Source organism: Phyllosticta citribraziliensis (assembly GCF_038025025.1).
Source record: "Phyllosticta citribraziliensis strain CPC 17464 chromosome Unknown J3D65scaffold_10, whole genome shotgun sequence".
Taxonomy (NCBI): Eukaryota; Fungi; Ascomycota; class Dothideomycetes; order Botryosphaeriales; family Phyllostictaceae; genus Phyllosticta; species Phyllosticta citribraziliensis.
Genome location: NW_027117347.1, coordinates 692,471 through 716,020, shown reverse-complemented (window position 1 = coordinate 716,020; position 23,550 = coordinate 692,471). Strand labels below are relative to the sequence as shown.

Sequence of the window (23,550 nt, the reverse complement as noted above, 5' to 3'; positions counted from 1 at the left end):
TGATGGATGCGCTGCCCGGCGCGATGCAGTCCAGAATGACGTGATGGGTGGGAGGGGATTGGACGGGAATCATTCCGCGGCGGAATTCGGGCGCGGCCATTGCGCGTGGCTGACTGAATGCTCGCAGGCGATAGAAAATGTTCCCAGCGTAACCTGGCTTCCCTGTCCTGTCGGTCGGTTGGCCTATGCCAGAAGAAAAGAGAATGGAGCGCTTTGTAAGGAACAAGCTTCAGGCGCAAAGAACTTTCGGTCTTCAGGTCTACAATCATCGGACGCAGTCGCGTTTGTAGAAAAACACCCGAACCCGAGCCACCTCGATACATTTCCCCCACATTGACCCGGCATAGACACAACAAGCATCAACTACATTCTGAAAAGCGTGCTTACAGGCACAACCAGTTGCGAGTCCTTACTCCGTACGGCTACTTGACTACACTAAAATATACGAATACGCCTGACAAATACATTCATTCTTGGAGAGCCCAGTTCTGCTTCGGGAACGCCCCGTCTATCTCCTGCATTGCATCAGGTAAGCAAGCCTGACGTGCTGCCGGACCTACAGACCTACCTACTGCCTATCTGCTTTATATTCTGTCACTGAACTACAATCCAACTCTCCAGCATCCGGTTCATCGTTTCGCAAGATTGAAACCAAGAATCCTACTGGCACTCAACTATTTCTAGCAGTCGAGCTCTTCTGCCTTTCCGGGTCATCTTTTTGATTTCTACGAAACTACTCTACAACAAAACCTGCTTGAAAAGAGATTGGGATTGGAATCTTTTGTCCTGCACCGAAAAGAATTGGAAAGAAATGGCCGACCCGTCGTTGTACACTTATCCGGATCCTCTCGAGGGGTACGAGGGGTTGCCACCGTTGTCCGAGTACGTCGTCTTCTCATTCTCTCTTGCTTTCCTCTTATCTGTCTTTCGTCGGAAAGCCAAAATCCACCCATAGCACTATTCCAATCTCCAGCCTTCCTGCAAGCAAGAGCCCATTTCCCGTCCCTTCCTCATCCCATCATGCCCTCGAACCAAGCCACCACTTCTCGCTTTCCTGCATTTCAACCAACCACGTGCTCACAATAAACACGCAGCGAGCGCAATGCCGATGGCAAGTCATACGTCAACCCACCGGCCGCAGCACTCAGCAGCGCCTACGACGCCTTCACCGAGCCCATCGACAACGGCCCGCGCGGCGGCTTCGACGCGCACATCTACTTCTACCAAACGGACGCCGCGCAAGTCGAGTACGCGACGCGCCTCTGGGAGCGCGTGCGACGGGAATGTGCGTCACTTCCCCCCCTTCTCCACATCCATTCTCAAAGCAAGACCAAGACCCCCCTCTAACGCCTGGCAGTCCCCGAACTGCGCACCTACGCGCTCTTCCCGCGGCCCATCGGCCCGCACGTCGTCGGCATGTTCGAAGTCAATCTGTTCACGCCGGCGCAGTTTGGCGCCTTCATCGCGTGGCTGGTGATCCACCGCGGCCCGCTGTCGGTGCTCGTGCATCCCAACACGGGAGACGACCTGCGCGACCACACGCAGCGCGCGACGTGGCTTGGCGAGCCGATGCCGCTGAACGTGGGGTTGTTTCGGCGGCTCGAGGAAGAGAAGAGGCGGAGGAGGGAAGAGGAGCAGAAGGAGAAGAATGGCGAGGGCAAGATTTAGGTGGGGGCGTTGGAGTGCTTGCATAGTGTAGTTAGTCAACCTTTTCTTTCTGCATCCCCTCCCTGTCGATGTCCCATTTTTGTGAAGTGCCTATTCTACACAGGGCAGTGTTCTGTGCCTTTTCCAAAGAATGATGAAATCTTGACTGCATGCTCAATTGGCTCGCTGCAACCTGATGCCAAACGCTGATGATCAAAACGATGCTGCTGCTGCAAATGCAAACGACGCAAATGCTTCGTCCCGAGAAAAATAAAGCTCGCGAGTGCGATGCCGACACCTCATCTATCTGCTCACACACGCACTCGCTTACGTAGCGTCCTTCATTTCGACGTCTCCGTCGCCGTCCTGCTGCTGCGGCGGCTGCGTCCGAACCAGCCACCCAAACAAGCCCCACAAGCCGCAGAACAGCTCGACGCGGTCGTCGACACTGAAAAAGTCGTACCATCGCGAGCGGCGCAGCACGGGGCGGGACCATGAGGGGTCGGCGGGCGGAGGCGATGGCAGTTCGCCCGTCTGGAGGAAGTCGAGGTACGCCGGGTGGACGTGGAGGTGAAGCAGGGCCACGTGGTGGTTAAGAGAGGAGAAGGAGAAGACCTAGGAGATGTCGTTAGTTGATGATTCGAGAGGTGTATTGGTAGGCGGCACTCACATCGTCCCACTCGCTTCTCCTGTCCTTGCCGACGGCCTCATACTCGACCTTGGGGTCCCAATATCCCACGCCCGGCTTCAAGTCAGCCCACGCCTCGGCCGCCGTTTTCTTCTTGGCCGCCACTCGCCGGCTCGTCGACGACGATGATGAGCCTCTACTACTCGACCGCTCTTCCTTCTCCTCCTTGGCCTTCTCCAGCGGGCCATCGCTGTCACCGCGGCCCTCGCCCACCTCGCCGCCAGGCCCGCCTCCCCAGCGCGGCGCCGTCGTCCACCACATGCCCTCGCCAGGCTTGCGCTCTGACTTGCCCTCGCGCGCGCGCTCCTGCGCAATGCACAAGATGCTGCCAATCTCGCGAATGACGTCTAGCAGCGCTTCGCGCTGGCCGGCTGTCGACGCGATGTCTTCGGAGAACTCGACAAAGTCTGCGCAGCGGATGCCCGCCACGGGGCCCTGCACGATGCCCTGCCGAGCCTTGAGGCGGTCCGTACTGCTCTTCCACACGGCCGAGCTGACCCTCACGGGAACCCGCAGCTTGTGGATCTGCAGCGCCGGCGGCCGCCGGTGCGGGCCAAGCGCCAGTCCGTACTGCCACGAGAGCGGCTCGATGAAGCCGCGCACAGTGTCGGTGCGATAGCCTTCTGGCATGCCGCGGCCGTTGCCGATACGCATGCCCTTGTATTTGGTCTTCGGTGCCGTAGACTTGGTCTCGACCCATTTTCCGTTGACCAACTTGGCCCGCACTTCGGTAACGCGGGTTGGTTTTGGCGGACTAAGCTTCGCTGGCTGCGCCTGGCCTGGCCGTGGCGAGTCTGTTTTGCCGTCGGAATCCTGCGTTTTGGCCTTTTTTCGCGGTTCCGAGTTGTTGGTGTGACCCGCGTCCTCTTCCGCTGCGGTTTCGTTTTCTCCAGCGGGTTTGACCTTTTCACTCGCTTTTCCGTCCTTGCTGGGCGTTTCTGTTTGTACTGGACCATCTTGGTCATCGGCATCCTCCTCTTGCTCGTGCAATGGTACATATACGTCTCGACTCGTGTCCCAGTAGTAGGCCATGTTGTCCAGGCCCTCCCAAAACCTTCGAAAATGGGCCAGACGAGGTGGCTTCTTTTCTGGGATTTGAGTTCTCGTGAGAGCGCTAAATGCATGATAGTTGTCATTCATAATCTCCTTAAGACGTATGGTGAACTCTTCACGGCCTGGATACTCTCTGCCATTGCAGAGAAGACGCTTTGGGAGACGATGGTCCTGAGAAGCGTCGCCTGCTGCGTCGAGATTCTTCCATGACTCTGGTGGGAGGTAGGAGGAAGCATCGTCTGGCAGGGCGGTGACAATGTCGGTTACTCCGTGGACTTGGTTGAGCTCAATGTTCATTGAAGTAAAGAGGTTAGCTGTGATATCGACGGGCCTTCTGATGTGCGTGAATTGGCGAAACAAGTCTGGAGCGTCGGCCGGTGACGTCCATGGTTTGGGCGTTGGTTGATTTTCAGGGTTGAGGCGTGGAAACCTCACGGGCGTGGGCTGGCCAGGATCGGCCCGCTCTTTGTCGGGATCATGTCTTCCCGCAATGAGTGAGGCTGCAGCCGATGATGTTAGCTTCGAGGCATAGCCGGAGAGTTGAAAACACGGGTCACGTGAAAAAGGGCCACAGGGGAACTGGAACCAAAGCTGTGGCGCGAGATGGCAAAGGTGACGGGGCTTGGAGGCGTCGAGAGCGAGCCGGGGGCGCGTCGAGGGTGAAGCAGAGCCGGGAGGTGTGGCTGAGGAGGGGATGACTTACAGCTGGAACCAAAGGCAAACATGGCTGGTCGAGGCCAAGGGAGGTCGGGAGGAGAGGATGTTGCGAGGTTTCACACGAGACGTGGGCGGCATTGAGTGTCCAGAGGTGCGGCACAGTCCACGCACAAGCAGCAGCCCGGATGATTTGCTTGTTCCCGTCCGCTGCGGTGCGTCGCGGGAGAGCTGCAGGCCTGCCCAGTCCAGATGCTGTAGCAGAGATGGGATAGTTGGTCAGACAGATTGATGGATGGATGGATTAAGGTTCGATGGAATGCGATGCTGCTGGTCCATGTCGTCGCCTGCAGCGGGTGCGCCCGTTGCTCTGCTTGCCTGACCACCTCAGCAGAACCACCACCCACGACACCTCCCGTCCTTCTCCACAACCATCCACCCCCATCTCATGCCTCGACCCTCACCCATGGCCCAGACGCGCCCCAACTTGTCGCATCAGCGCCGGACGAGCCTTGGTCCGCCTGACGATACACAGCCTGCGGCGCTTATAGCCAAGTCGCTCCTCGACGCGGTACCCTGAAACCATGCGAGCATGATCTTTTCCCACCCTTTTCCATCGTGCTGTGTTTTCCCCATGAGCCACCGAGACCTCCTATAATCCCTCTTCCTCGTCCCCCGCGCTGACGCGTTGGTCTCCGTTTTCCCTGTTGCGCGCCATGTCCACAGCTGTCTTCAAGCTGCTTGCATCTTGAACCTGCATGGATGGCCACTCCTCCCAGTCCTTTTACCACGGTCAACGGGAAGCGTTGTACCAGAGTCCCGAGAGTTACCACGACCATCACAGCTGGTGGAAGTGTAAGTTGCTTTGGGCCATTTTTGGATTCCCTTGGTTTGGCTAATGTTTTCCCAGACTGTGACCTCTACTGGCGACCTTTCCACTACTGCAGCCTTTTCGGGTACGCTCAGATATGCCGTATAGAGTCCATTGGCTTACAATATGTAGCTTCTACTACTCTTTCGGCGATTCCCACCGCTACTGCGCAAAATGACGCTGGTCGTAGTCTTTCTCCTGGGGCAGTGGCCGGTGTCGTTCTTGGGTCCTTTGTTGGTGTCATTCTGGCTGGCCTGCTGCTTCTCTGGTGTGTGAGAAAGACGAGAGAACGCAATCGCGTTTACGAAATCACTGAAAAGCTATCCGATAAAAAGACTGGCGGGTCACGGTTTGGCTTCAATGCCAGTTCTGGTCTCCGCGAACACCCGCCCAGCATCAGCTCGCCGTTCCCCTTTCTCAACACCAACCGCCCGTTTCGTGCAAATCGTGCGAATCGTGGGAGCCAGGCCCGTTCGTCCGCTGGATCTAATCAACCACCGGGACACAACAGATCGACCAGTGCGCCTCTTTTGAAGAGCGTCCAAGAGGTTACAGACAGCTTCAAGAGGCGCATTGGCCGCGAACGTCTTCCATCCATTGACAGCACACGCTCATTCCAGTCAGCTCTCCCGCCCGAGATTCCTGTTGCTTCTTTGGATCCGTTTGCCGACTCGAACCGCGTCTCCATCCGCATCGCAAACATGGGCGACGTGACCCTACCGAGTAGACCTGACAATGCTGCTCCTACCCTTCCCAGTCGCCCAACAATTGCGGCAGCCTTTGCTGATCGGAGTGACTTTGAAAATCCGTTCCTTGACCCTCCCGACGGCGTGGAAATATCCCAGGGACTCCGCAAACTCGTTTCGGTCGACCGATTCATGGATCCCATAAACCGTTCAAAAGCTGGTGGCAGGAGCATTGCTGCCGACCTAATCAGGCCCATCAAGGAAAAAGCGATTTTTGCAGGAGAGGGACTGCCATCAAAGTCAAAGCAAAAGAGTCCCGAGCACTCGTCTCGCGACTCAGGCTACACGTCTCCAGCCCATCGCTCTGCCGAAGTGGCGCCGCTTAAAATTGCTCGCAAGTACTCTCCTTTGACGCAGCTCGCCAACAGTCCAGCTCCCTCGGTGGACGAACGGGAGAATCGGCCTGCCAGCATCTTGATCCTGCCTCCTTCCCGCACCGACAGCTACGACTCGAACAATCGTCCACCTGTGATTCCCCTCCCAAGCAGCTCAATCTACTCGCGGCCACACCGAGGCGTTCCGAACAACACCGAAGAAACCCGTGGACGACCTCAATTCCGAGGCGCAAGCCCCAAGAGCTCTCGGGCTAGCAGCAGACGCAACTCGTACCTCGGACAGCGCTCGCAATCCCGGCGCCGCAAGAGTGATCCGTTCGACCTGGACCGGCCGGAAGTGCTGGGTGACTTTGATGACGGCTTCGTCGTGGCGGCCACGCCGCGTTTGCCGCCGGGCGAGAACCCCTTTGACGACGACGCGTCGTACGTGGAGCCAATGCGGCCGGGGCGATCCAATTCTCGCAGAGCAGCTGGCGCCATGCAGGCTGAGGCTGCGGCGGCAACGACGCGCCGGGTTTTGAAGGCGATTGTGCCCAAGAGCCCGCGAAGCCCTTGGAAGGCGGGTTCAGCTTTTTGAGTTGAAAGACGCTTTGGAGATCCGGAAGGTCGTGGTTCAGATGCACCAAGTCCGAGAGAAGCGATACTGGTGGTCTTCTGATCTGCCCATCTCTCCTCCACGAACCATCGACTCTTTCATCCCCATTTTCTTGAGCATTCCCTCATTTGATCAATTCACAGCTTGTACTTTCCTTTGTCTTCCCTTCTCCTCCACTCCTTTCCAAAACCTTTCCTGATCAACATTTCCCCGTACTGTAATTCATGACTTATTGAGATGTTACGCCGTTACGAAGTTCAACGACATCTTTTTCCATTTACTCATTTTAATCCCGCGCTTCGTCGATTTTTGGCAACCAGAGCCGGTAGTCCTGGGCGGCAGACTAGGCAGCTGAAACGAGAAAGCAAACACCCACAAAAGTCTCCTGCACTGCGATGACAGCGAGTGCAGGAGGAGCAGGAGGAGCCCGTCGAGTCGGAGATTGAAGGATGCACGAGGAAGCGGCCTTACGGCGAGCAGTGGAGATGCGACAGGCGGCGATACATAGACAGAAGAGACAAAAACCAGTTTGGCATCACGTCAACCGCAGAGGAGAGACTGGAGGGAAATTTGACAGCTCAACTATGCGCTTTTGCGTTTCTGGTCCACTGTTGTGCCTCAGCTGGAGCTTCGAACAGTTTTACCGGGACAACAGTGGCAGTGCCGTGCTCAAACGCGGGGAAGATAGGACATGATGATGGTGTGGCGCTGGTGCCGCGACAACAGAAGCCTGTCTCGTGTGAGGTTGTTGCGGGTGTCAAGAAACCAGATAGTCGGCACTTTGTATGTAGTCTCCGACATCCTCGTATCATCCATCGAGTATTGGTGCCGCGAAACAACAGCACCAGACGGGACTTCGAAAGCATGGACATGAGAAAGACGGCAGAGGAGATGAAGGCCAAGTTTGTATTCCAGGACCGACAACTCTGCCATCCGTGAAGCCAAAAAACAGCCAGGGGGCCCTTCCCCTCCCATACACATGACACAGTCCCAGAGTCAAACATCAAGACGAAAAAATGTACGCACACACACGCGTCCACGCCAGCCTCCCCGCCAGCGACAAGGGCAGGGCAGGCAAGCGCGGCGACTGCATCGCCCCGACCGCAAGGAAGGGGAGAGAGGCAGCACTGACATGCGAGTCCATCTGGGGACCCGAATGACCGTCACGGTACGCGAAGGCTCCGGCCGGTTAAGTGAGAGGTCCCGTGGTTTTTCTGAATGGAGAGGGCGAGGAGTCGTCGAGTCGTCTTTTTGAGCCCGCGCAGGGTTTGCCGACCTGGTCTGTGCGTAGCCGCAGCTCCGCCGCAATCTGATCGGTGCGCGACGCGTCGCGATGCCCTGGACGTGCTTCTGAGGTCGCCATCGCGTTCCATCGTCTACGTCGATATCGCAGGACCATAGAACGACACAATTCATGTTCACAACCGCCGGAGCTCTTTGCCGTCGCCGTCTTCTTCCAAGCCTCTTCCATTACGCAACAGGGAGCAGCATCCGCATTTCCCGTCCAACCGTCTTTGCTCCTATCGCATCCATGGCAGACCGCTCGCGACAAGCCAGAGGCACCGCCTCGACACGCAAGCGCGGCGCAGAGAACCACGACGTCAACGCCGAGGAACCTGTTAAGCGCACCAAGAGAGCGACGCGCGGAGCCGCCAAGCCCAATTACGCCGAGGAGAGTGCAGACGACGGGGAGCCCGACAGCGTGGCCGAGACAAAAAAGAGCACGCCGAAGAAGAGCGCAAGAGGGAGGAAGCCCAAGATTGAGGTCAAGGATGAGGAGGAAGCTGAAGTAGGCGAGGAAGTGGAGACAAAGCCGGCGGCGAAGAAGCCAGGGCGGAAGCCAAAGGCGCAGGTCAAGAAAGAGGACGAGGGGGCTGAGGACGGCGAGAACGGCGCGGCGCCTAAGAAGACCAAGCGCAAGACCAAGGTGAAGGGCGAGGAGGAGGTTGCGACGCCGTTTGCTGAGCGGACAGTGGGCCATTCGTACAAGATTGGAGCCCACGTGAGCGCTTCTGGGGGTATGGTTGCTCGAACATGTTGGCTGGGGCCCAGAAAGACGATGCTGACTGCTGCCAGGTGTGCAAAATGCCATTTTGAACAGCAATCAAATAGGGTGAGCGGGTTGTCTTCATCTACTCCTGGAAAAATCTAACAACTGTGCAGTGGCAACGCTTTTGCGCTGTTCCTCAAGAACCAGCGGAAATGGGCAAATCCGCCTTTAAAGGATGAAATTGCTATCATGTTCAAGGCTGCGTGTAAAGAGCACAAGTACGAAAGCGAAAAGGACGTTGTCCCTCATGGATCATATCTGGTCAATTTGGCCCACACGGACCCGGAGCGAACTCAGCAAGCATACGACTCCTTCCTGGACGATGTCTCACGCTGTCACCAGCTGGGCATCAAACTGTACAACTTCCACCCGGGCAACGCAGCCAGCTCAACACGGGACGAGGCACTCAAGCAGCTCGCCACAAACCTCAACCGCGCGCACGCAGACCCATCAACAGGCAGCGTTCTCACACTGCTCGAAACGATGGCCGTCTTCACAGGCAACACCATCGGCGGCACGTTCGAAGAACTGCGCGCCATCATCGACCAAGTCAGCGACAAGGCCCGTGTCGGCGTCTGCCTCGACACGTGCCACGTTTTCGCCGCCGGCTACGACCTGCGCACGCCCGGCGCCTTCAAGGACGTCCTCGACAAGTTCGATCAAGTCATTGGCCTCGACTACCTCAAGGCGCTGCATCTCAACGACTCCAAGGCGCCGCTGGCCTCCGGCCGCGACCTGCACGCCAACATCGGCACGGGCTTCCTCGGCCTGCGCGCCTTCCACGCCCTCATGAACGAGCCGCGCCTGCGCGGCCTCCCCATGGTCCTCGAGACGCCCATCGACGTGCCGGACCCCAAAACTCCGGGGAAGACGGTCGAGGACCGCGCCGTATGGGCCCGAGAGATCAAGCTGCTGGAGAGCTTGGTCGGGATGGATGCGGCGAGCGACGAGTTTGCACGCCTGGAGGCCGAGTTGCAGGAGAGGGGCCGGCCGGAGCGCGAGCGGGTGCAGGCGCAGGTGGATAAGCGCGAGGACAAGAAGGGCGGCAAGCAGACTAAACTGAGTTTTGGAAAGGCGGGTGCGAAGGCCAAGAAGAAGACGAGTGAGGAGGAGGATGGGAGTGCGGAAGAGTAGGGTCATGGACTGCTTTTGATATCTAGATTTGCGGGACAGACGGCAGTACGATGTTTGACATCGATACCCCTTTGCATGTAGCAAGTAGCCGGCTACCAGCTGCAAGCTCCAAACAGCGGTTGCACTACGTAGGTACTCCATGAGAGCAACCAAACCCATCACCATCCCGTCGAGCCCTTGCGGCCCCCCGACATATCCACCTCCTCAGAAAACCCCCCCTTCACCCCTTGTCCAATTCCCCGCACCCCCTTCTTACCCCGAGTGGCGAAGACGACATTATCCTTGGCTGGCCAGCTGGCCGAAACAAAAGAAAAAGAAAAAGAAACAAACAGAAAAACAGAAAAGTAAAATAAGCCTAAGCCTTGGAAGTCTTGGGTCGTCGGCCTCTTGGCACACGCCACCATCCGATCCCGTCTTGTCGTGTCGTGTCGCGTCGCACACATATCATTGGACCGCGCCGCAGGCAGCCAGTTGGACAGTCAGTCAATAATAATCGGCCAGTCTCTGACTTGCTGCTGTTTCACTGTCTAACCATCTTTCTGGCTGGGCTGTCAGTGCTGAGGCTAAGACTGAGGCTGATGCTGAGGTTGAGGCTGTGCCGCCGTACATGATACGACACGATGATCTGCTACCTCGATGTTCGAATTCTTGGCTCGGGGAGTGAGAAGAATGCCGTGAACATTGCCAGAGTCGAGGCTGAAATTGTTGTGCTATGCTGGCTAAATGCTCAGTCCCAGCTATTCTACAGATGCCTTCAGAGTCGATGTACAGGCGCTGCTGTGCGGCTCCGCCAACACGCCTCCCTAATTCACTCTACCGGCGTCTACACTCTCCCCACACTACTCAAAGTAGGCGCATTGCATCGCCGTGTCTATTTCCTGACCGGTGCGGTCCGGTGCAGTCCGGCCATACATACCTCCTTGCATTAGCTTCAGTTGCCAGCTACGTCCCGCAGACACAATAACGTCGAGTACGCTGTCGAGAAAATGGAAGGCCAGGAGGACACGCCGAGAAACGGTGGAGGCCGGGAGCATTCTTGGGATGCGTTGGTTATGTCGTTGGTTGGTGGGTTGGTTGGTGGGTGGGTGTGGATACATGCGTGTGGGGGAGGGAGGCGGGTGGCGTGGCGTAGGCGTGGCGTGGGCGAGCGAAGGGAAGCGTGGTTTAGTGAATAAGGTACGGCAAGTAAGCGTGGCAAGAGTACCCATCCATACAGGAACGTAGCGATGAGAAGAGAGTCGAGTGCAGGAGGCGACGATTGACACCGGGGCCAGGTAACGATGTTTCTAAGCATGTTGACATGTTTCGTAAGCAGAGAGCCAAGAAGCTTTGGGTCGTTGGTTGATACCAAGCAGCCGCACTGTGAAGAGCGCGTGTAGCAACAGCAGCGAAGACGCCTTCATTGACTCGATCAATCGATACGTACCAAGGAAAAGAGCAAATAGGTATAATTCCGAAGACTTGGGACAAGCGGTGCCTGCTGGAAAGGATGAGAAAACGACCTGAGTTTCGTTTGGCAAAACAGAAGCCTGGAGGCCGGCCTTTCCCTCCCTTCCCGCCTGTCAAAACACTCGGCGTGCGTTGCCCCGGTTCAGGTGTCCCAGCCCATACACACATATCCCAATACCCTCATACCCGTAAATCCATTCCCGAGCCCCATTGTCCGTACCGTGGGTCCACCAGTTTAGCGCCATTACCCGAATCCGTCCCAGACCTGTCATCGACTTCTTTCTCCATAGCCATGAGAGTTGTTTGCGTGTTGCAATGTAGGCCATGTTTGCATACAGCGTGGCGCAGAGAAAGTCTGTTCAAATGGATTTTTGTATCGTAGCCAGAGAAAAGCCGCCCTGGACGCAAGGAGGCGAAAAAAGGGTCCTTGAGAGCAAAATTGATTCCCGCCTAATCGTGTCTTCGTCGACAGCATCGCTACCACACGGCCGCATCTCAAACTTCTCTGGCCTTGTTCGGTGGCGGACCCGGCGGCTGCTCATACACGGCCTCTCCCGCCGCATTCCGCGTGTCGTGCGGGTGCGCGGGCGGCGGCGACGTTGGCATGCTGCCCATCTCGTAGTTGCCCTGGTGGCCGCCGTTGGCGTAGTATCCGCCCGGCGGCGGGCTGTAGGCTGGCGGCGGGGGAGCGGCGCCGAATTGCGGGTTCGGGTTCGGGTTGTAGTAGGGTTGCGCGTACTGTTGTTGAGGACCGACGTACTGAGCTTCGCCGTGACCGTTTCGCGCAGCCCAGCCGGTTCCCCACATGGGATGGCGGCCCATGCGACGGCGGCGACGTGCGGTGACGCAGGAGCAGGCCTGTGTGGTGGTGAGGTTAGACTTCTATTGGGTTCTGTGTTGGGGTGGTGGCGCTGGTGCTTACGACGAAGAGAAGGAAGAAGGCGACGATGATGATTACGAGGACGACCCAGCGAGCCCAGTCGCTCCACGGGGTGTTGTTGCAGTACAATTCTCCATTGCTGTCGCGAACGCAGTCACTGGAAAAAGTGTCAGTTGTGTTCAGGTCCTGTTTGGAGGCCGTGCGCCAAGTGACGTCGATACGGTGCCGTTGTGTCGCGGCGGGAACGGATGGGACGTGGGACTTACTCTCGCTTCTGAAACGAATGAAGGGCAGGCATGGTGAATGGAATGGGGGCCTGGTGAAAGACGACAGGGCCTGAGGTGGAAGAGGTGGAGAGAGACGGGTGGAGGCGAGGGCGAGGGAGAGGAAGAGGGAAGATAAATGGTAGTGCGGTAGCAGCAATGGCACCGCATCAGCCTGGACGGAGCCGGAGGCGCAGCACAGGAACCCGGCCAACGGCGCGAACGAGGCCGGCCGCTGATTGGTGCAGGTCAAGACTCCCGCCTCACCCTCCGCCAACCCAACATTAACCCAACCCTCGCACTCCGCCCAAGGCGTCGTCATGGTCTTTGTCACCCCTCTTGGCTTTCATTGTCTTCGCCCTTGGCGTGGCTATGACTTGCTTTCTATCTTCTTCTCCCCGGATCCCTCAATACATGACTCTCGCAACCTCCAATCTACATCAACTTGAGCACAGTAGGATGCACCCGGTAGTGAGTCCAGCCACTTAGATGCTCGTCGGCCGAAGCCTCTAGGCCAGTACGACCGCTGTGCAACACTCCCTCTGCCACCTCCTCCATGACATTCTCCGCCATCTGCCTTGCCGCGACAACGCAATCATGTACTCCGACGCCATAGTATGAGTTACCCACAACCCGGACCCTTCCTTCGTACACCTCTTTCAGTGCTTCATGAGCCGCATACAGCTTCTGTTGGTGACCCACGTTGTATTGCGGGATGCAGTCCTTTTGCAGAGCGACATTTGTCAACACAGGTTCGGCCTCGATCTTCAGGTGTCTTGCGAGAAGCGATTTTGCGGCCAGGACGGCCTCCTCCTCGTCTGGCAGGCTTGATTCGGGCCATCCGTTCCACCAATGCCCGCCTAGCATGACGGTCAACTTGGTTCCTCCCGCAGAGTCCATCCCTGGTATTATGTCACTGTCAAAGATGACTCCCAGCGCTCTTTCCGGGTTCTGCTCTCCTGGAACCGTTTTTGGGATCAAGTAGCCAAACCCTTGGTGTGGCACGAGCCCAGGTTGTTTGTAGAACAGATTGACCACCATCACTGTAACAGTGGGCACGTTGAACGCTTCCTTCATGGCCTGGCGGTTCTTTGCCAATGAGGCCGAACCCGTCCCAGAGCGTAGTCCAGCCAACGCAATCTCGCCCGTTGTCTTTGCTGGTAGTGCAGAGATGACAAGGTCATAGGTTTTGAGGATGCTGCTGGTCTTTTTCTGTGTGTGTACCTGCAAGAACAAATTAGTGCTTGACAGAGTCAACTCTTTATAAGGGACTACGAACCGTGATGCCATCCGAAGACTTCTCGAGCTTTGTAGCCCCTTCTCTTATAAAACCAACACGGTTTTGGATAAGCTTTTTTTCCAGCACGTTTGCAAGACTGCCCAGGCCGTCCTTCAGCGCAAACACCGAGGTGTTTACCCACCAAACCAATAAATTGGGGTTCTTGCTGAAGATATCCAGTGGCAGACGATGATTGGACATTTTTTGCAATCTCGTTGGTACGGTAACAAAGTCTTTTTGTTTGGCCAAAAGTCCATTTGTAATGCTGCCGTTCGCGTGCTCTAGGTGAGACAATCTGTCGAATGGAGGAGTGCTTTTGGCGCTCAACTCGTCGATATTTCCGGCGTACACTCCATGGAGAAAGGCCGATGCTAAATCGTCACCAGTCTGCTTCAAGCCGCGGCGAGCCAAAAAGTCTGTTATGGATTCGTCGCCATGTCCGAATTCCGGTTTTTTCCAGCACCACTCGAAAAGAACTTCTCTAATAGCAGTGTATATTACCCTTTCCCCGGAGAATAAGGCGTCCTTTATGGAGCTTGGTAGGCGTACTATGTGGTCTTGGTCGTAGAAATATCGGTTTTTGGCGGCAACGGAATCCTTGGTTGCACCCCTAATGTCACCTTGCAAGCCGAGTTCCAAGAGCTAGTCGCGAGTGTTATCTTTGCAATGGCCATCTGATCTTCATAGCGAGGGCGTACCAGTTCGAGCGTGAAAATCCCCCAGAGACCTTTTCTCAGCGTCCGCGGTCCCTGTTCGAAAGTAACGAATCCTCCGCCGTCAGGTACTTTCACGCGCTTTGACTGCAGCCATCCTCCGAACCGGCCGCTGGCCTCGTAGATTGTGATTGTAGCGTTAGGTAGTGACTTGGACAGGTAGTAGGCCGTCGTCAGGCCGGTGATACCGCCGCCGAGTACAGCAATCTTTTTGGGTGCGGGTCGCTGGGGTCGCTGGGTCGCGTAGCATCGGCGCGGCAGCTTGTATGACGCGCATCCGCAACCGACGGACGCGTTCAGCGAAGCACGCGGGATTCGAGCGCCTTGAAGCAAGACATGGCTGCGTGATTGCATCGCTCGAAAAGCATCAATGGCGTGGTGTCGGGAAGAATGAGGCAAGCTGTGCCGCAGAGGTTCTGGCGCTGGGAGCTACGGTCAATGGCCGCAGCTGGGGTGACGTGAATCGACGTGGAGGCGGACACCCTAACTGGCTGCTGAGCCTCGAGACCCTGCAGGGTATTTCAAACTTTGAATTCACCACATCATGTCACTGCCATTTTCCTTGAAGATGATTGGTCCCAGAAGCTCTCCATTTGCATCTACATACAGTCCATCGTCCAACTGAGGAATCAAGGCAGCTCGTGCTGTCCTGTCCATACCACCCAAATTCAAAACGCCGTGGCCCTGCTCGCACAGGGCATCTATTCACCCTTCGTCTCCACACCAGAATCGAATCTCATACATGGTCCTCCGTCCAATGGTTGTGAAAGCATTGGCTGACATTTTTTAAGCCGCAATCTCGGGCTCCTGCTGTTCCGCCTTTGGCGCCTCCTCTGACTCTTGCGACTTTGCTGGCAAGATGAGCTCCTCCTCCTGATTCTCGTCAATGAACTTCCTCTCGCTAACATGTTCCTTGCCAGATCCATTCGCAGCCCGTTGGCCCGGGTCATGCTTGAAGAAGCAGTGCGGGTTGAGGCACGGGGTGAACTTGCACTTGGTGTCGACGTGCGTAAACTTGCAATCAGGGTTGGTGCAGCTTTCGTTGAACCGGCAGGGCTTCGGCGGATGCTGGAATGGACAGCCAGGATTTGTGCAGTGCATGCCGAATTTGCAAGGGTTCTTCTGCTGAAATTCCATCTTCTGAGCAGGCGAAGGGTGCTTGGCTGTGCACTTGAAGTTTGTGCATCGGACGCCAAAGGAGCACTGGTCGCCGAGGTCGACGGTGATACCAGGAGCAGCCATGGGTGCCTGGTGCGCGTAGGGGCACTTTGCGTTGGTGCAGTTGGAGTTGAACTTGCACATGATATCCCAGGGCTCCTTGTCTTTCGATTCGACGTCCATCGCCTCCGCGTTGTTCCCAGCGTCTGCACCACCTTCACCCATGTCCGTATCACCCTGCAGCTTCTTTCCAATGTGCTGGGGCTTGCTCCTGTTTGGACGCGAAGAGGGATCAACTCGATCGAACAAGGATTTGCCTTGGTTGGGTCCGCCGCGGAAATTCTTTTGGAACGCCGGGTTCACATAGGGCTGCTGCGGCGGCACTTGACCCTTTGCTGCCAAAGCCTGTGACATTTGTGCCATCTGAGCTGACATGGCCTCGAAAGTCCGGAAAATGTCCATTTGCGACATTTGCGATTGTGGAGGCATCATATTGCCAGGAACGGGCATGCCCATGCCGTTCATGCCCGGCATACCGCCCATGCCGCCCATGCCGTTCATGATGGCCATGTTGCGGTTTGCCTGATGACGAGGTCCCTTAGGAGCTTCTCTGCCAGCATGTGAGTTTATACGCCCTGTCCCACCTCCGCCTCTCACACGATGTAAAGCTGCGTCGTTGGAGCGTTCCATGGCCTTGCTCAAATGCCCCATCATGCGCTTCTCGCGGCCGGTCTGGTTACCGTTGCGCATGGCCTTTGGACCAGTTGGTCTGTGTGAATTGGTTAGCCTCGTAAATCTTAGACTTTGTTGCATTCTGGCAAGAGCCTTACATTGAAGTTTGCGTGCCGTCACCCATCTCCGCATCCTGGCTTGGTCGGTTGGTGAGGTTGGCCTGGTCTCCATCGAAAGCTCGCTGACCGCCTTGCGTTTCTGACGATCCTGACGCGTCGCCGTTCAATTGCGAGTTGAGGGTATGAAGCTGCTCGAATAACCATCGTGAAAAATTGGCAGCGTCAGGATCGTCGGGTCCCAGACTGAGCAAGTCGTTGGCCAGCTCCGAGGCGATTTGCTCCTGAGTCTTGCCATTAACAAGCATGAGGATGATGTACTCGGAAAGCGCAGTGTCGTCTGAAGCGCCGCTGCTCCAGCCAACTTCGGCGAGCTTGGGCTGGACGACGCTTTGAAGGGCGTTGGCCAGAGGCGTGCCGACCTGGAGCTCGACCGACATGATTCCCGGGTCAACGGTGGATTGCGGGATCTAGGGTCGAGGGTCGCGCGACGACGGGCAGGTTGCAGGAGTGGCGGGCGCGCGGTGGGCTAGTCGCGAGGAGGCGTGCGGGTCGATGGACGGCGGAAAGGAGGGTATTCGTGAAGGCGCGAGGCAGGCGACGTCGTTCAACAAAGAATAGGTGGGTTTGGAGGTGGTGCGGGTGGCGGAGGATGTTTGAAAGTTGTGTGTAGAGGTGGAGCACGGCTTTGTCGGTGCGTGCAGGTTGGCGTTGGCGTTGGCGTGGCGGAGACTGGAGCTTACCTGACCTTTGGCCGGTGACGGGAGGCTCTCGGACCGAAGTTCATCCACGCCCGCGGCCGGGGCGACCTCAAAGCCCAACTGCAACTTGCTCCCGCGTCTCTTCTTCACAACACCTCGTCTCTCTTCTGGACACCCTCACCCCCACGCGTCTACTGCATCTTCGTGCATCGCTCTTCGTTGTGCTCCTCAACACGAAGGCTTCGTTCAAGATGTCTGGCCGCGGTGGCACCACGCTCTACGTGACCGGCTTCTCTCACGGAACGCGCGCCCGAGACCTCGCATACGAATTCGAACGGTACGTCCTCTACGATACGTGAAGTCGACTCGCCTACCTCCTCTCTACCGCATTGCACTTCCGACCCGAACCGATCGATCTATCGATTCCCTCCTCGCTCCTCCCGTCATGTAGATAGCCCTCATCGACGCTCCTGGACCTCCGACCACCCCGTTCTCTGTTTCTTGTCCTTCCGCGATGCGACGATGAACGCCCAATCTAACTTCCACACGAAGGTATGGTCGCCTTGTGCGCTGTGACATTCCAGCTCCGCGATCTGCTTCATCTCGTCTGTAAGTTTCCCTCCTTGTCCCTGCCCCCGGACGACAAGTCCTGGCCGTTCTGACCGTCTCGCTCCAGTTTCGCGTTTGTGGAGTATGAGTCTCGTCGGGATGCTGACGATGCCTATCATGAGATGCACAACAAGCGCATCGGACGTGACGACATCCTGAAGATCGAGGTACGCATCCAGAGCCGGCATCCCCCTTTGCAATGCTGACAACAATCCCAGTGGGCCCGCACTCCACCCTCTGCGTCGTGGCGCTTCGACTCGGGCCGTGACCGCGCTGACCGCCCACCGAGGCGTGACCGCTCCCCCCGCCGCGGCCGCAGCGTCACTCCTCCTCGTCGTCGCGGCGACTACTCGCCTCGCAAGGACGACCGCCGTGACCGCGACTACGACCGCCGCGACCGCGACCGTTCTCGCAGCCCTGACGACCGTGACCGGGGCGACCGTGACCGGGAGATGCGCGACGTCCGTGACCGCGACGACGAAGACCGCGAACGCGAGAATGGTACCAGTGGAGCCGACAAGCGTACGTTGGGAATAGTCTAGTACGGTGGCACATGGCTAACGAAGATGTAGGCGAGGAATCTCCCCCTCCCCCCGCCCACGACGACCTGGACACCGCCGAGTGAAATGCCCAATTCCTTTGTGTCTAAGCCATTGACAAAAAGCCGCAAGTTCTGAAGCTCGATTGCTGCGGTCGTGGGCTTTTCCTCGCCAGTCGATCTCTTCAAAATTGATGATGCGAATCAGGTTTCGAGCGGTTCGGTACGGTCTGCGGTTTCCAGGTAATCGTCGGCGCCTGTGTTTTTTTTTGGAAGTGGCGATTTCCACCCATTCCACGGATTGCTGCTCGACATCCCCCAAGTCTTCACCCGTGTCAGTGGGTCTGCGAGTTTTTCATCACCTGAGGCAGAGGTTATTTTCAAACAGGTAAACTAGGTCAGCAAGGAACTCGATAAAAAGGAGCAGTTCGATTCCATCATCTCTTCCCGAGGTGTTGTCGTTTGTAAAATCAATGCAGGTCATACAATGTGTTTGCAAAGGTGTCAAGTGTCGTGTAAGACTGAAAGTGATTGGAGACGTTGGTGATGGGCAAAACTTCAAAGGCAATGGCTGCGGTGGACAACGACTATCAGTGATCACTCGGCATCGTCCCAGCCCCTGGGTCGCTCTTGAGCAGCATGCTGACGAAGTAGCTCCGGTCTCATGACTCCAAAGCCTCATCAGCACCAGTGTCCATAAAACGCGCGCCTTCACGGCCACTGCCCTCTTCGTGCCGCACAACAGGACCACCGAAACATGCACCCGTTACCAATACTCGCCTTCACCGCAGCTGTGGCAGCCTTCGCAGCTTTCTTAGCCACACTACCACTCCTCCTGCCGCTACTAATATCGCTGCCCTTGACCACCATGCCGTCTTCGTCTTCCTTCCTAGCACTCCCGTCTTTGTCATCCTTCCCCTTTCCCTCCTCCACACGCCTGCAAGCTGTCTGGCTCCTCCGCCTCTGCGCGCACAGACTCGTAACGCACACCGTTGCTAAGTTTTACGTCAAGAAGGGCCTCAGAGCTGTGCATGGCTTTGTCGTGCGGCGTGCAACGTGCGGATGGGACTGGGGCGCCGGGAGGCGGCGGCCGGAGAGCTCTCTTCGAAGTGCCTGGCTCGGCACTGAGAACGACCCCGACGGAGCTGCGAACGACCCAGACGTAGCTGTTGCCGCACAAGAAAAGCTCGAATTGTCCGCTCTCGTCGCTGCGCTGGACGCCATTAGAGATGTTGTTGCTGGGGCGGAGCCGCCGGTGAGCTTGCAGGTGGATGCGTTGGAGAGGAGGAGGTCGATTGATGATGTTGTTGCTGGGTGTTTTGGGTGAGGTATATATCGTTTCGTCGGTGGGGAGGATGTGTGAGGGGTCGGGTGGGAGGTGGTGAGGAGTATGCGGTATGCCCCTGAGCGCATCACGAAGTTTTTAGGGTGGGTGTCGCCCGGCAAGTCGATGAGTGTTCTGTATTGAGCGAAGTGGCATACATATAGGTTCGTTGGAGGTGGGAAGTGAAGTGACGAAGATCAATTTTGACGCGGTGAAGTACAAAAACGAACGCCCGACTCTCCCCAGGGGCGGCCATCCGGAGGAGTGAAAAAGATCAGCTCACATGGAATCGATATACCTCTTCAACCACCCCCTGACAGGAACAACGTCCAGTCTTCCCCTCGATCTCCCCCCTTGGCTTCATCACTGCGCGATGGTAAACAAGCCTTTGCGATTGTGAACACACTCGCGCATCTGTTTTCGCCGCCCAGCAGACGTTTTCTTGCATTTCCCGTGGTTGAAGCCCGAAAAAGCATAGGTATGTCCTATCTCTTAGCCCCAAATGACGACGTGAAGCAACAATCGCAGTGTCGCCCCCACAATCACTTCATCCCCATCTCACAACTGCTCTTTCTACGCTCCCACTCCCGCTCCTACAAACTCATCTCTCGAAATCCCCATCACCGCCTTCATCTTCGGCCCGTCCCTCTTGCCATGTCCGATACCACTGTTGGCGCCGACATTCCCAGCAGCGGCGGTACTCTCAGCAGTAACATTGCCACCACCACCGACAACACGCCCACGCCCCCACTCCCACACGCGCCGAAACGACGACATGCGCGTGCGCGGCCGCGGCGTCGGGACGCGCACGGCGGCGACGTGGAAGCGCGTTGGGTTCTTGAGGGCCTTTTCCTTCGCTGCGGCCGCGCCGTGCGTAGGAGACGGCTTTTGGTGGTGCTGATGGTGGTGTTGGTGGTGGTGGGGCAGAGAGTGCGCGTTGTTGTGCGCGTTGTTGTGCGCGTTGTGCGTTTTTTGGGCGCTGCGGGCGTAGGGTTGTGAGGAGAGCGCGACGTGGCCGTGGCGGTAGGAGTGGTGGCGGACGGCGCGGGCAGTTGTTGGTGTGGGGAGGGTGAGGAGGGTGAGGGATAGCGTGATGAGGAGGATGAGGGCGAGGGGCGCGTTGGGGAAATGCATTTTGATGAGTTGGTTGGGTGAGGTCGGTTTTGAGGTGTCGTGAAGTGGTGGAGGACGATGAGGAGGAGGGGGAAGAGGTTGAAAAAGAACGAGAGAGTGGGAAAGAAATACCTTGGGGAGCTCTGCGAGTCTGGCGCGCTTTGGACAAATCTCAAATGGTTCCTCAACTGTGGTATCTGGTACCCTTTGATGCGAGGTACCAGCAGAAGTTTACTCCTGCGTTGGTCATCATCATCCCTATCACCATCAGCATCACCACAGTGGCACTGACCCATCAACCGCTGAACAGCTTCCCGGATTCTGTGGCCTGTCACAAGACGTCTCCTTCTCTCCCTTCTCTCACCTTTTGTCCCTAGAAAGCACCTCATCGTCGCCCGTCCATCGCCTCCGCCGCACTCAACCATCTCTTTCAACGCCCTCGTGTGGTTCAGTACCACAACACAACCTACCAAATCCTCTGCAATCGAGGTCAGCGCGAGATACGGCAAGAACGCACGCATCTAGCCATTCTGCCGCTGGTAGCGGAATGGCAGCCGTTCGCCCGAGTACCGCGAACCAGAGGATCAACATATGGCCTCGGAACGAGAGGAGAGCAGGCCTTGAGAAAATACGTGGAGGCCTGGGAGAGAAACCGGCGGTGGGGGAGCCAGCAGTAGGAAGAGGCAGTGAGCGAAGGGATGCGACGTATGCAAGCAAACACGAGATTGATGTGTCAATGATTCCATGAAGCTGGACAAACTCGCTGGCGCCCGTCTATTTGCGTGAGCAGGCGCGGCAGGCGAAGCTAGACGACTTCCTCCATGGTCTGCTCCTCCTCTTCCTCGTCCGGAGCCATGATCCCGTCGGCCGGTCCACGCTGTTTGATCGCCGTTTGTGGAAGAAAGTAAGTGCTGCTCAAGTTTCTGCCCGCCTGATTCGCAGAGAAAAGCGAGCGCTTTGGCATGGTTCTCGATGGCCCCGTGAGACCTTGCGACAGGTACTGTCGAGGGCTTGACCGCCCTACTAACTTTTCGAGTGGATCGGCGAGACGCGCATAAGTCATTGTAAGGCAAGACGAAGACAAGCACGAAACGTGGAGAGAACGCAATGAACAGCAACGCTGAAGGCATGTCCGCAAGACACACCAAGCTCGCACGCAAGCGGCTAACTACTCGGGCAAACTGAAACGAATGGTACAGTAGGAATGTACATTGCTCCACTGTCGAACAACACAGCCAGATTCATGCCAGGCAAGTTAGGCTCTGCACCTCACCAACCTACCTAGGCAGGCCAACATCGCCCACAGGACGATCCGTCGAATCATGGGACGGCGATTGAGCCCAGGACGAAAAGGTCCGGGGAAAAGTAACTCGATTGAGAGATGCAAGTCCAGCCAGCGCGGATATGCCAGGTTAGCCCAGGCCCTGCGAATCAGCCAAGTGGCCGGAAGCTTAAGCGTACGGAGGTCCTCGGGCTGCGACGTACGCAAATTTCCAGAAGCTTTCCAAAAAGAGTCGGACGGCGGATGCTGGTCGACGACTCGTTTGCTTGTTTGCTTGTTTGCTTGCTTGTAGTCAAGCGTGTGGGTGGGTGGGTGCGCTGCACCTTGCTGCAGATGCTCCCGCAGGAGAGGGTGGATGCTGCAGTTGCTGGCCAACTAAACAGACGAGAGGCTAAAAGGCAGAGTTTCAGAGTTGAGTTGCGAGAGTTGCAGGCGCGGCAAGAGGACGAGGCTTGACGCCAAAGAAGAAACAGTTGACGAAAGGAAATCAAAGAAAGTTGATGAATAACAAGAAAAAACGAACATGATACGTCCGAATTTGGCTCGGCCAGAGGCGCTTACCAGGACCAAAAATGAAGCAGAAGGAGCAAGGTCCACAACAAGAATTATGGGAGTCTTCGGGATTTGAGGGAGGCTTGTTTTCGTAGAATCCACCCTCGCTCGCCAAATCCAAAATGCTCTTCTCGTGCGGTGGAAGACTGTGGGAGCGATCAATAATTACCATTGCATTACCCATACTTCCCTTTAGACTTCGCTAAGCCTCGCCATCGCAATCTCCAGGCGACCCGCCGCCGCCGCCGCTCATGGCCAATACGCCAAACGCGCAAAATTAAGAAGTAAGAACCTACGGTTAATCGTTTGGCCTTGTTGCTTAAATTGTATGTTGTTCAAAGTGTGAGGTGGCGCGGCTGGGCTTGGACCTTCTTCTTATTCTTCTTTTGCATTTCGTTTTTGCGTGATGAGACGACGGGGTGTATGTAAACTGTGTTCGACTTGACGTCCAAAATGTGCAATGCACGATGAAGTTTCGGGTCGCTTGTTCGGCTCCGGAACGAGAGCGAGAGAGAGATGGGTTGGAGGGCTGGCTGGCTGGTCAGGTTAGAATGCGGATAAAGGATTGCCTCCTGCGACCCTGTCCCTGCAGAGGCGCACTCACAGCTGTCAAGCAGCAGGAGGCACTTTGGCGTGTGCAGTTTGCCGCTGCGAGTGCCTGTCTCGAAGTGTTCCCCAGACGGACACGAGACCCCAGGCAGGCCCTTGGCTAGTGCCCGAGCAAGGCCAGCCGGTCATCCATCCATCCATCCCCCATCCAGCCAGCCATCCATAAGCCAACGACTTAAGCGCGCCGAGCAATAACTCTAAAAACCATAAAACTCAATAAATTTGGCTAGATCAGGAGTGAGCAGGGATGGCGATGAACCGGTTAGAAAGGGAAGCTCCGCCCAATCATGATGAGCGCACATGGCACGAATGAGGTGGTCAGAAGAGCGACGAGCTTCCAACAACGGTCGAGGGCTTGTGAAGCATGTCGAAGTGCAAGGGAGCGCGCACCTAAGCTTTGACCAGGCGAAGCCAAGGCGATGGGAGAGGGAGATGGTTGCCGGACATCGCGATGAGATGGTTTGGAGATGGAGTGGAAGCTAGGAAACGAGATGCGATGGTGCTGCTGACTCGGTGGCC

General features: G+C 56.8%; 10 protein-coding genes across 10 annotated transcripts; 5 read left to right on the top strand and 5 right to left on the bottom strand.

The window, feature by feature from the left end:
- Positions 1–811: 811 nt before the first annotated feature.
- Positions 812–1,614, top strand: J3D65DRAFT_543003 (DOPA-like domain-containing protein; the record flags this gene model as incomplete). The annotated part of the gene is made up of 3 exons (XM_066796724.1): positions 812–882; positions 1,095–1,285; positions 1,358–1,614. Coding segments are annotated over 3 exons (519 nt in total), but the record flags the coding sequence as incomplete, so codon positions are not given.
- J3D65DRAFT_633990 (uncharacterized protein) lies at positions 1,527–4,397 on the bottom strand. The gene is made up of 3 exons (XM_066801182.1): positions 4,092–4,397; positions 2,318–3,888; positions 1,527–2,262 (listed from the first exon to the last, which is right to left on the bottom strand). The coding sequence occupies exons 1-3, from the start codon at positions 4,111–4,113 to the stop codon at positions 1,975–1,977; spliced, it is 1,881 nt and encodes a 626-aa protein (XP_066652386.1). The 5' UTR covers positions 4,114–4,397; the 3' UTR covers positions 1,527–1,974.
- A 301-nt stretch (positions 4,398–4,698) lies between these two features.
- J3D65DRAFT_63005 (uncharacterized protein) lies at positions 4,699–6,698 on the top strand. Its single transcript, XM_066800793.1, has one exon. It carries the CDS (start codon positions 4,805–4,807, stop codon positions 6,569–6,571), a length of 1,767 nt encoding a protein of 588 aa, XP_066652385.1. The 5' UTR covers positions 4,699–4,804; the 3' UTR covers positions 6,572–6,698.
- Positions 6,699–8,120: 1,422 nt separating this feature from the next.
- Positions 8,121–9,773, top strand: J3D65DRAFT_605558 (DNA-lyase; the record flags this gene model as incomplete). The annotated part of the gene is made up of 3 exons (XM_066798365.1): positions 8,121–8,607; positions 8,666–8,702; positions 8,753–9,773. The coding sequence occupies 3 exons, from the start codon at positions 8,121–8,123 to the stop codon at positions 9,771–9,773; spliced, it is 1,545 nt and encodes a 514-aa protein (XP_066652384.1).
- A 1,944-nt stretch (positions 9,774–11,717) lies between these two features.
- On the bottom strand, positions 11,718–12,400 carry J3D65DRAFT_605557 (chitin synthesis regulation, resistance to congo red-domain-containing protein; the record flags this gene model as incomplete). The annotated part of the gene is made up of 3 exons (XM_066798364.1): positions 11,718–12,080; positions 12,145–12,259; positions 12,369–12,400. 3 exons carry the CDS (start codon positions 12,398–12,400, stop codon positions 11,718–11,720), a joined length of 510 nt encoding a protein of 169 aa, XP_066652383.1.
- A 266-nt stretch (positions 12,401–12,666) lies between these two features.
- On the bottom strand, positions 12,667–14,808 carry J3D65DRAFT_633976 (uncharacterized protein). Its single transcript, XM_066801181.1, has 3 exons — positions 14,343–14,808; positions 13,645–14,286; positions 12,667–13,589 (listed from the first exon to the last, which is right to left on the bottom strand). Exons 1-3 carry the CDS (start codon positions 14,709–14,711, stop codon positions 12,801–12,803), a joined length of 1,800 nt encoding a protein of 599 aa, XP_066652382.1. The 5' UTR covers positions 14,712–14,808; the 3' UTR covers positions 12,667–12,800.
- Positions 14,809–14,929: 121 nt separating this feature from the next.
- J3D65DRAFT_633974 (uncharacterized protein) lies at positions 14,930–17,015 on the bottom strand. Its single transcript, XM_066801180.1, has 2 exons — positions 16,346–17,015; positions 14,930–16,284 (listed from the first exon to the last, which is right to left on the bottom strand). The coding sequence occupies exons 1-2, from the start codon at positions 16,741–16,743 to the stop codon at positions 15,144–15,146; spliced, it is 1,539 nt and encodes a 512-aa protein (XP_066652381.1). The 5' UTR covers positions 16,744–17,015; the 3' UTR covers positions 14,930–15,143.
- Positions 17,016–17,153: 138 nt separating this feature from the next.
- J3D65DRAFT_633971 (uncharacterized protein) lies at positions 17,154–18,641 on the top strand. Its single transcript, XM_066801179.1, has 5 exons — positions 17,154–17,341; positions 17,557–17,613; positions 17,681–17,780; positions 17,832–18,135; positions 18,186–18,641. Exons 1-5 carry the CDS (start codon positions 17,256–17,258, stop codon positions 18,236–18,238), a joined length of 600 nt encoding a protein of 199 aa, XP_066652380.1. The 5' UTR covers positions 17,154–17,255; the 3' UTR covers positions 18,239–18,641.
- Positions 18,642–18,899: 258 nt separating this feature from the next.
- Positions 18,900–19,573, top strand: J3D65DRAFT_62825 (uncharacterized protein). Its single transcript, XM_066800617.1, has one exon. It carries the CDS (start codon positions 18,909–18,911, stop codon positions 19,476–19,478), a length of 570 nt encoding a protein of 189 aa, XP_066652379.1. The 5' UTR covers positions 18,900–18,908; the 3' UTR covers positions 19,479–19,573.
- A 44-nt stretch (positions 19,574–19,617) lies between these two features.
- On the bottom strand, positions 19,618–21,378 carry J3D65DRAFT_633969 (uncharacterized protein). The gene has a single exon (XM_066801178.1). The coding sequence runs from the start codon at positions 21,107–21,109 to the stop codon at positions 20,105–20,107; it is 1,005 nt and encodes a 334-aa protein (XP_066652378.1). The 5' UTR covers positions 21,110–21,378; the 3' UTR covers positions 19,618–20,104.
- Between the last annotated feature and the right edge of the window lie 2,172 nt (positions 21,379–23,550).

Excerpts from the sequence above, each read along its gene's own strand:
- J3D65DRAFT_633990 (XM_066801182.1), bottom strand. The coding sequence starts at position 4,113 with ATGTTTGCCTTTGGTTCCAGCT. Across the intron at positions 3,889-4,091 it reads GTTTGCCTTTGGTTCCAGCT|CCTCACTCATTGCGGGAAGA; the intron begins GTAAGTCATCCC and ends CATCGGCTGCAG. Across the intron at positions 2,263-2,317 it reads GGAGAAGCGAGTGGGACGAT|GTCTTCTCCTTCTCCTCTCT; the intron begins GTGAGTGCCGCC and ends GACATCTCCTAG.
- J3D65DRAFT_63005 (XM_066800793.1), top strand. The coding sequence starts at position 4,805 with ATGGCCACTCCTCCCAGTCCTTTTACCACGGTCAACGGGAAGCGTTGT.
- J3D65DRAFT_633976 (XM_066801181.1), bottom strand. The coding sequence starts at position 14,711 with ATGCAATCACGCAGCCATGTCTTGCTTCAAGGCGCTCGAATCCCGCGT. Across the intron at positions 14,287-14,342 it reads GGATTTTCACGCTCGAACTG|CTCTTGGAACTCGGCTTGCA; the intron begins GTACGCCCTCGC and ends ACTCGCGACTAG. Across the intron at positions 13,590-13,644 it reads AGTCTTCGGATGGCATCACG|GTACACACACAGAAAAAGAC; the intron begins GTTCGTAGTCCC and ends TTGTTCTTGCAG.
- J3D65DRAFT_633974 (XM_066801180.1), bottom strand. The coding sequence starts at position 16,743 with ATGTCGGTCGAGCTCCAGGTCGGCACGCCTCTGGCCAACGCCCTTCAA. Across the intron at positions 16,285-16,345 it reads GACGGCACGCAAACTTCAAT|ACCAACTGGTCCAAAGGCCA; the intron begins GTAAGGCTCTTG and ends CAATTCACACAG.
- J3D65DRAFT_633971 (XM_066801179.1), top strand. The coding sequence starts at position 17,256 with ATGTCTGGCCGCGGTGGCACCACGCTCTACGTGACCGGCTTCTCTCAC. Across the intron at positions 17,614-17,680 it reads CGATCTGCTTCATCTCGTCT|TTTCGCGTTTGTGGAGTATG; the intron begins GTAAGTTTCCCT and ends GTCTCGCTCCAG. Across the intron at positions 17,781-17,831 it reads ACGACATCCTGAAGATCGAG|TGGGCCCGCACTCCACCCTC; the intron begins GTACGCATCCAG and ends CAACAATCCCAG.
- J3D65DRAFT_62825 (XM_066800617.1), top strand. The coding sequence starts at position 18,909 with ATGCACCCGTTACCAATACTCGCCTTCACCGCAGCTGTGGCAGCCTTC.
- J3D65DRAFT_633969 (XM_066801178.1), bottom strand. The coding sequence starts at position 21,109 with ATGCGTGCGTTCTTGCCGTATCTCGCGCTGACCTCGATTGCAGAGGAT.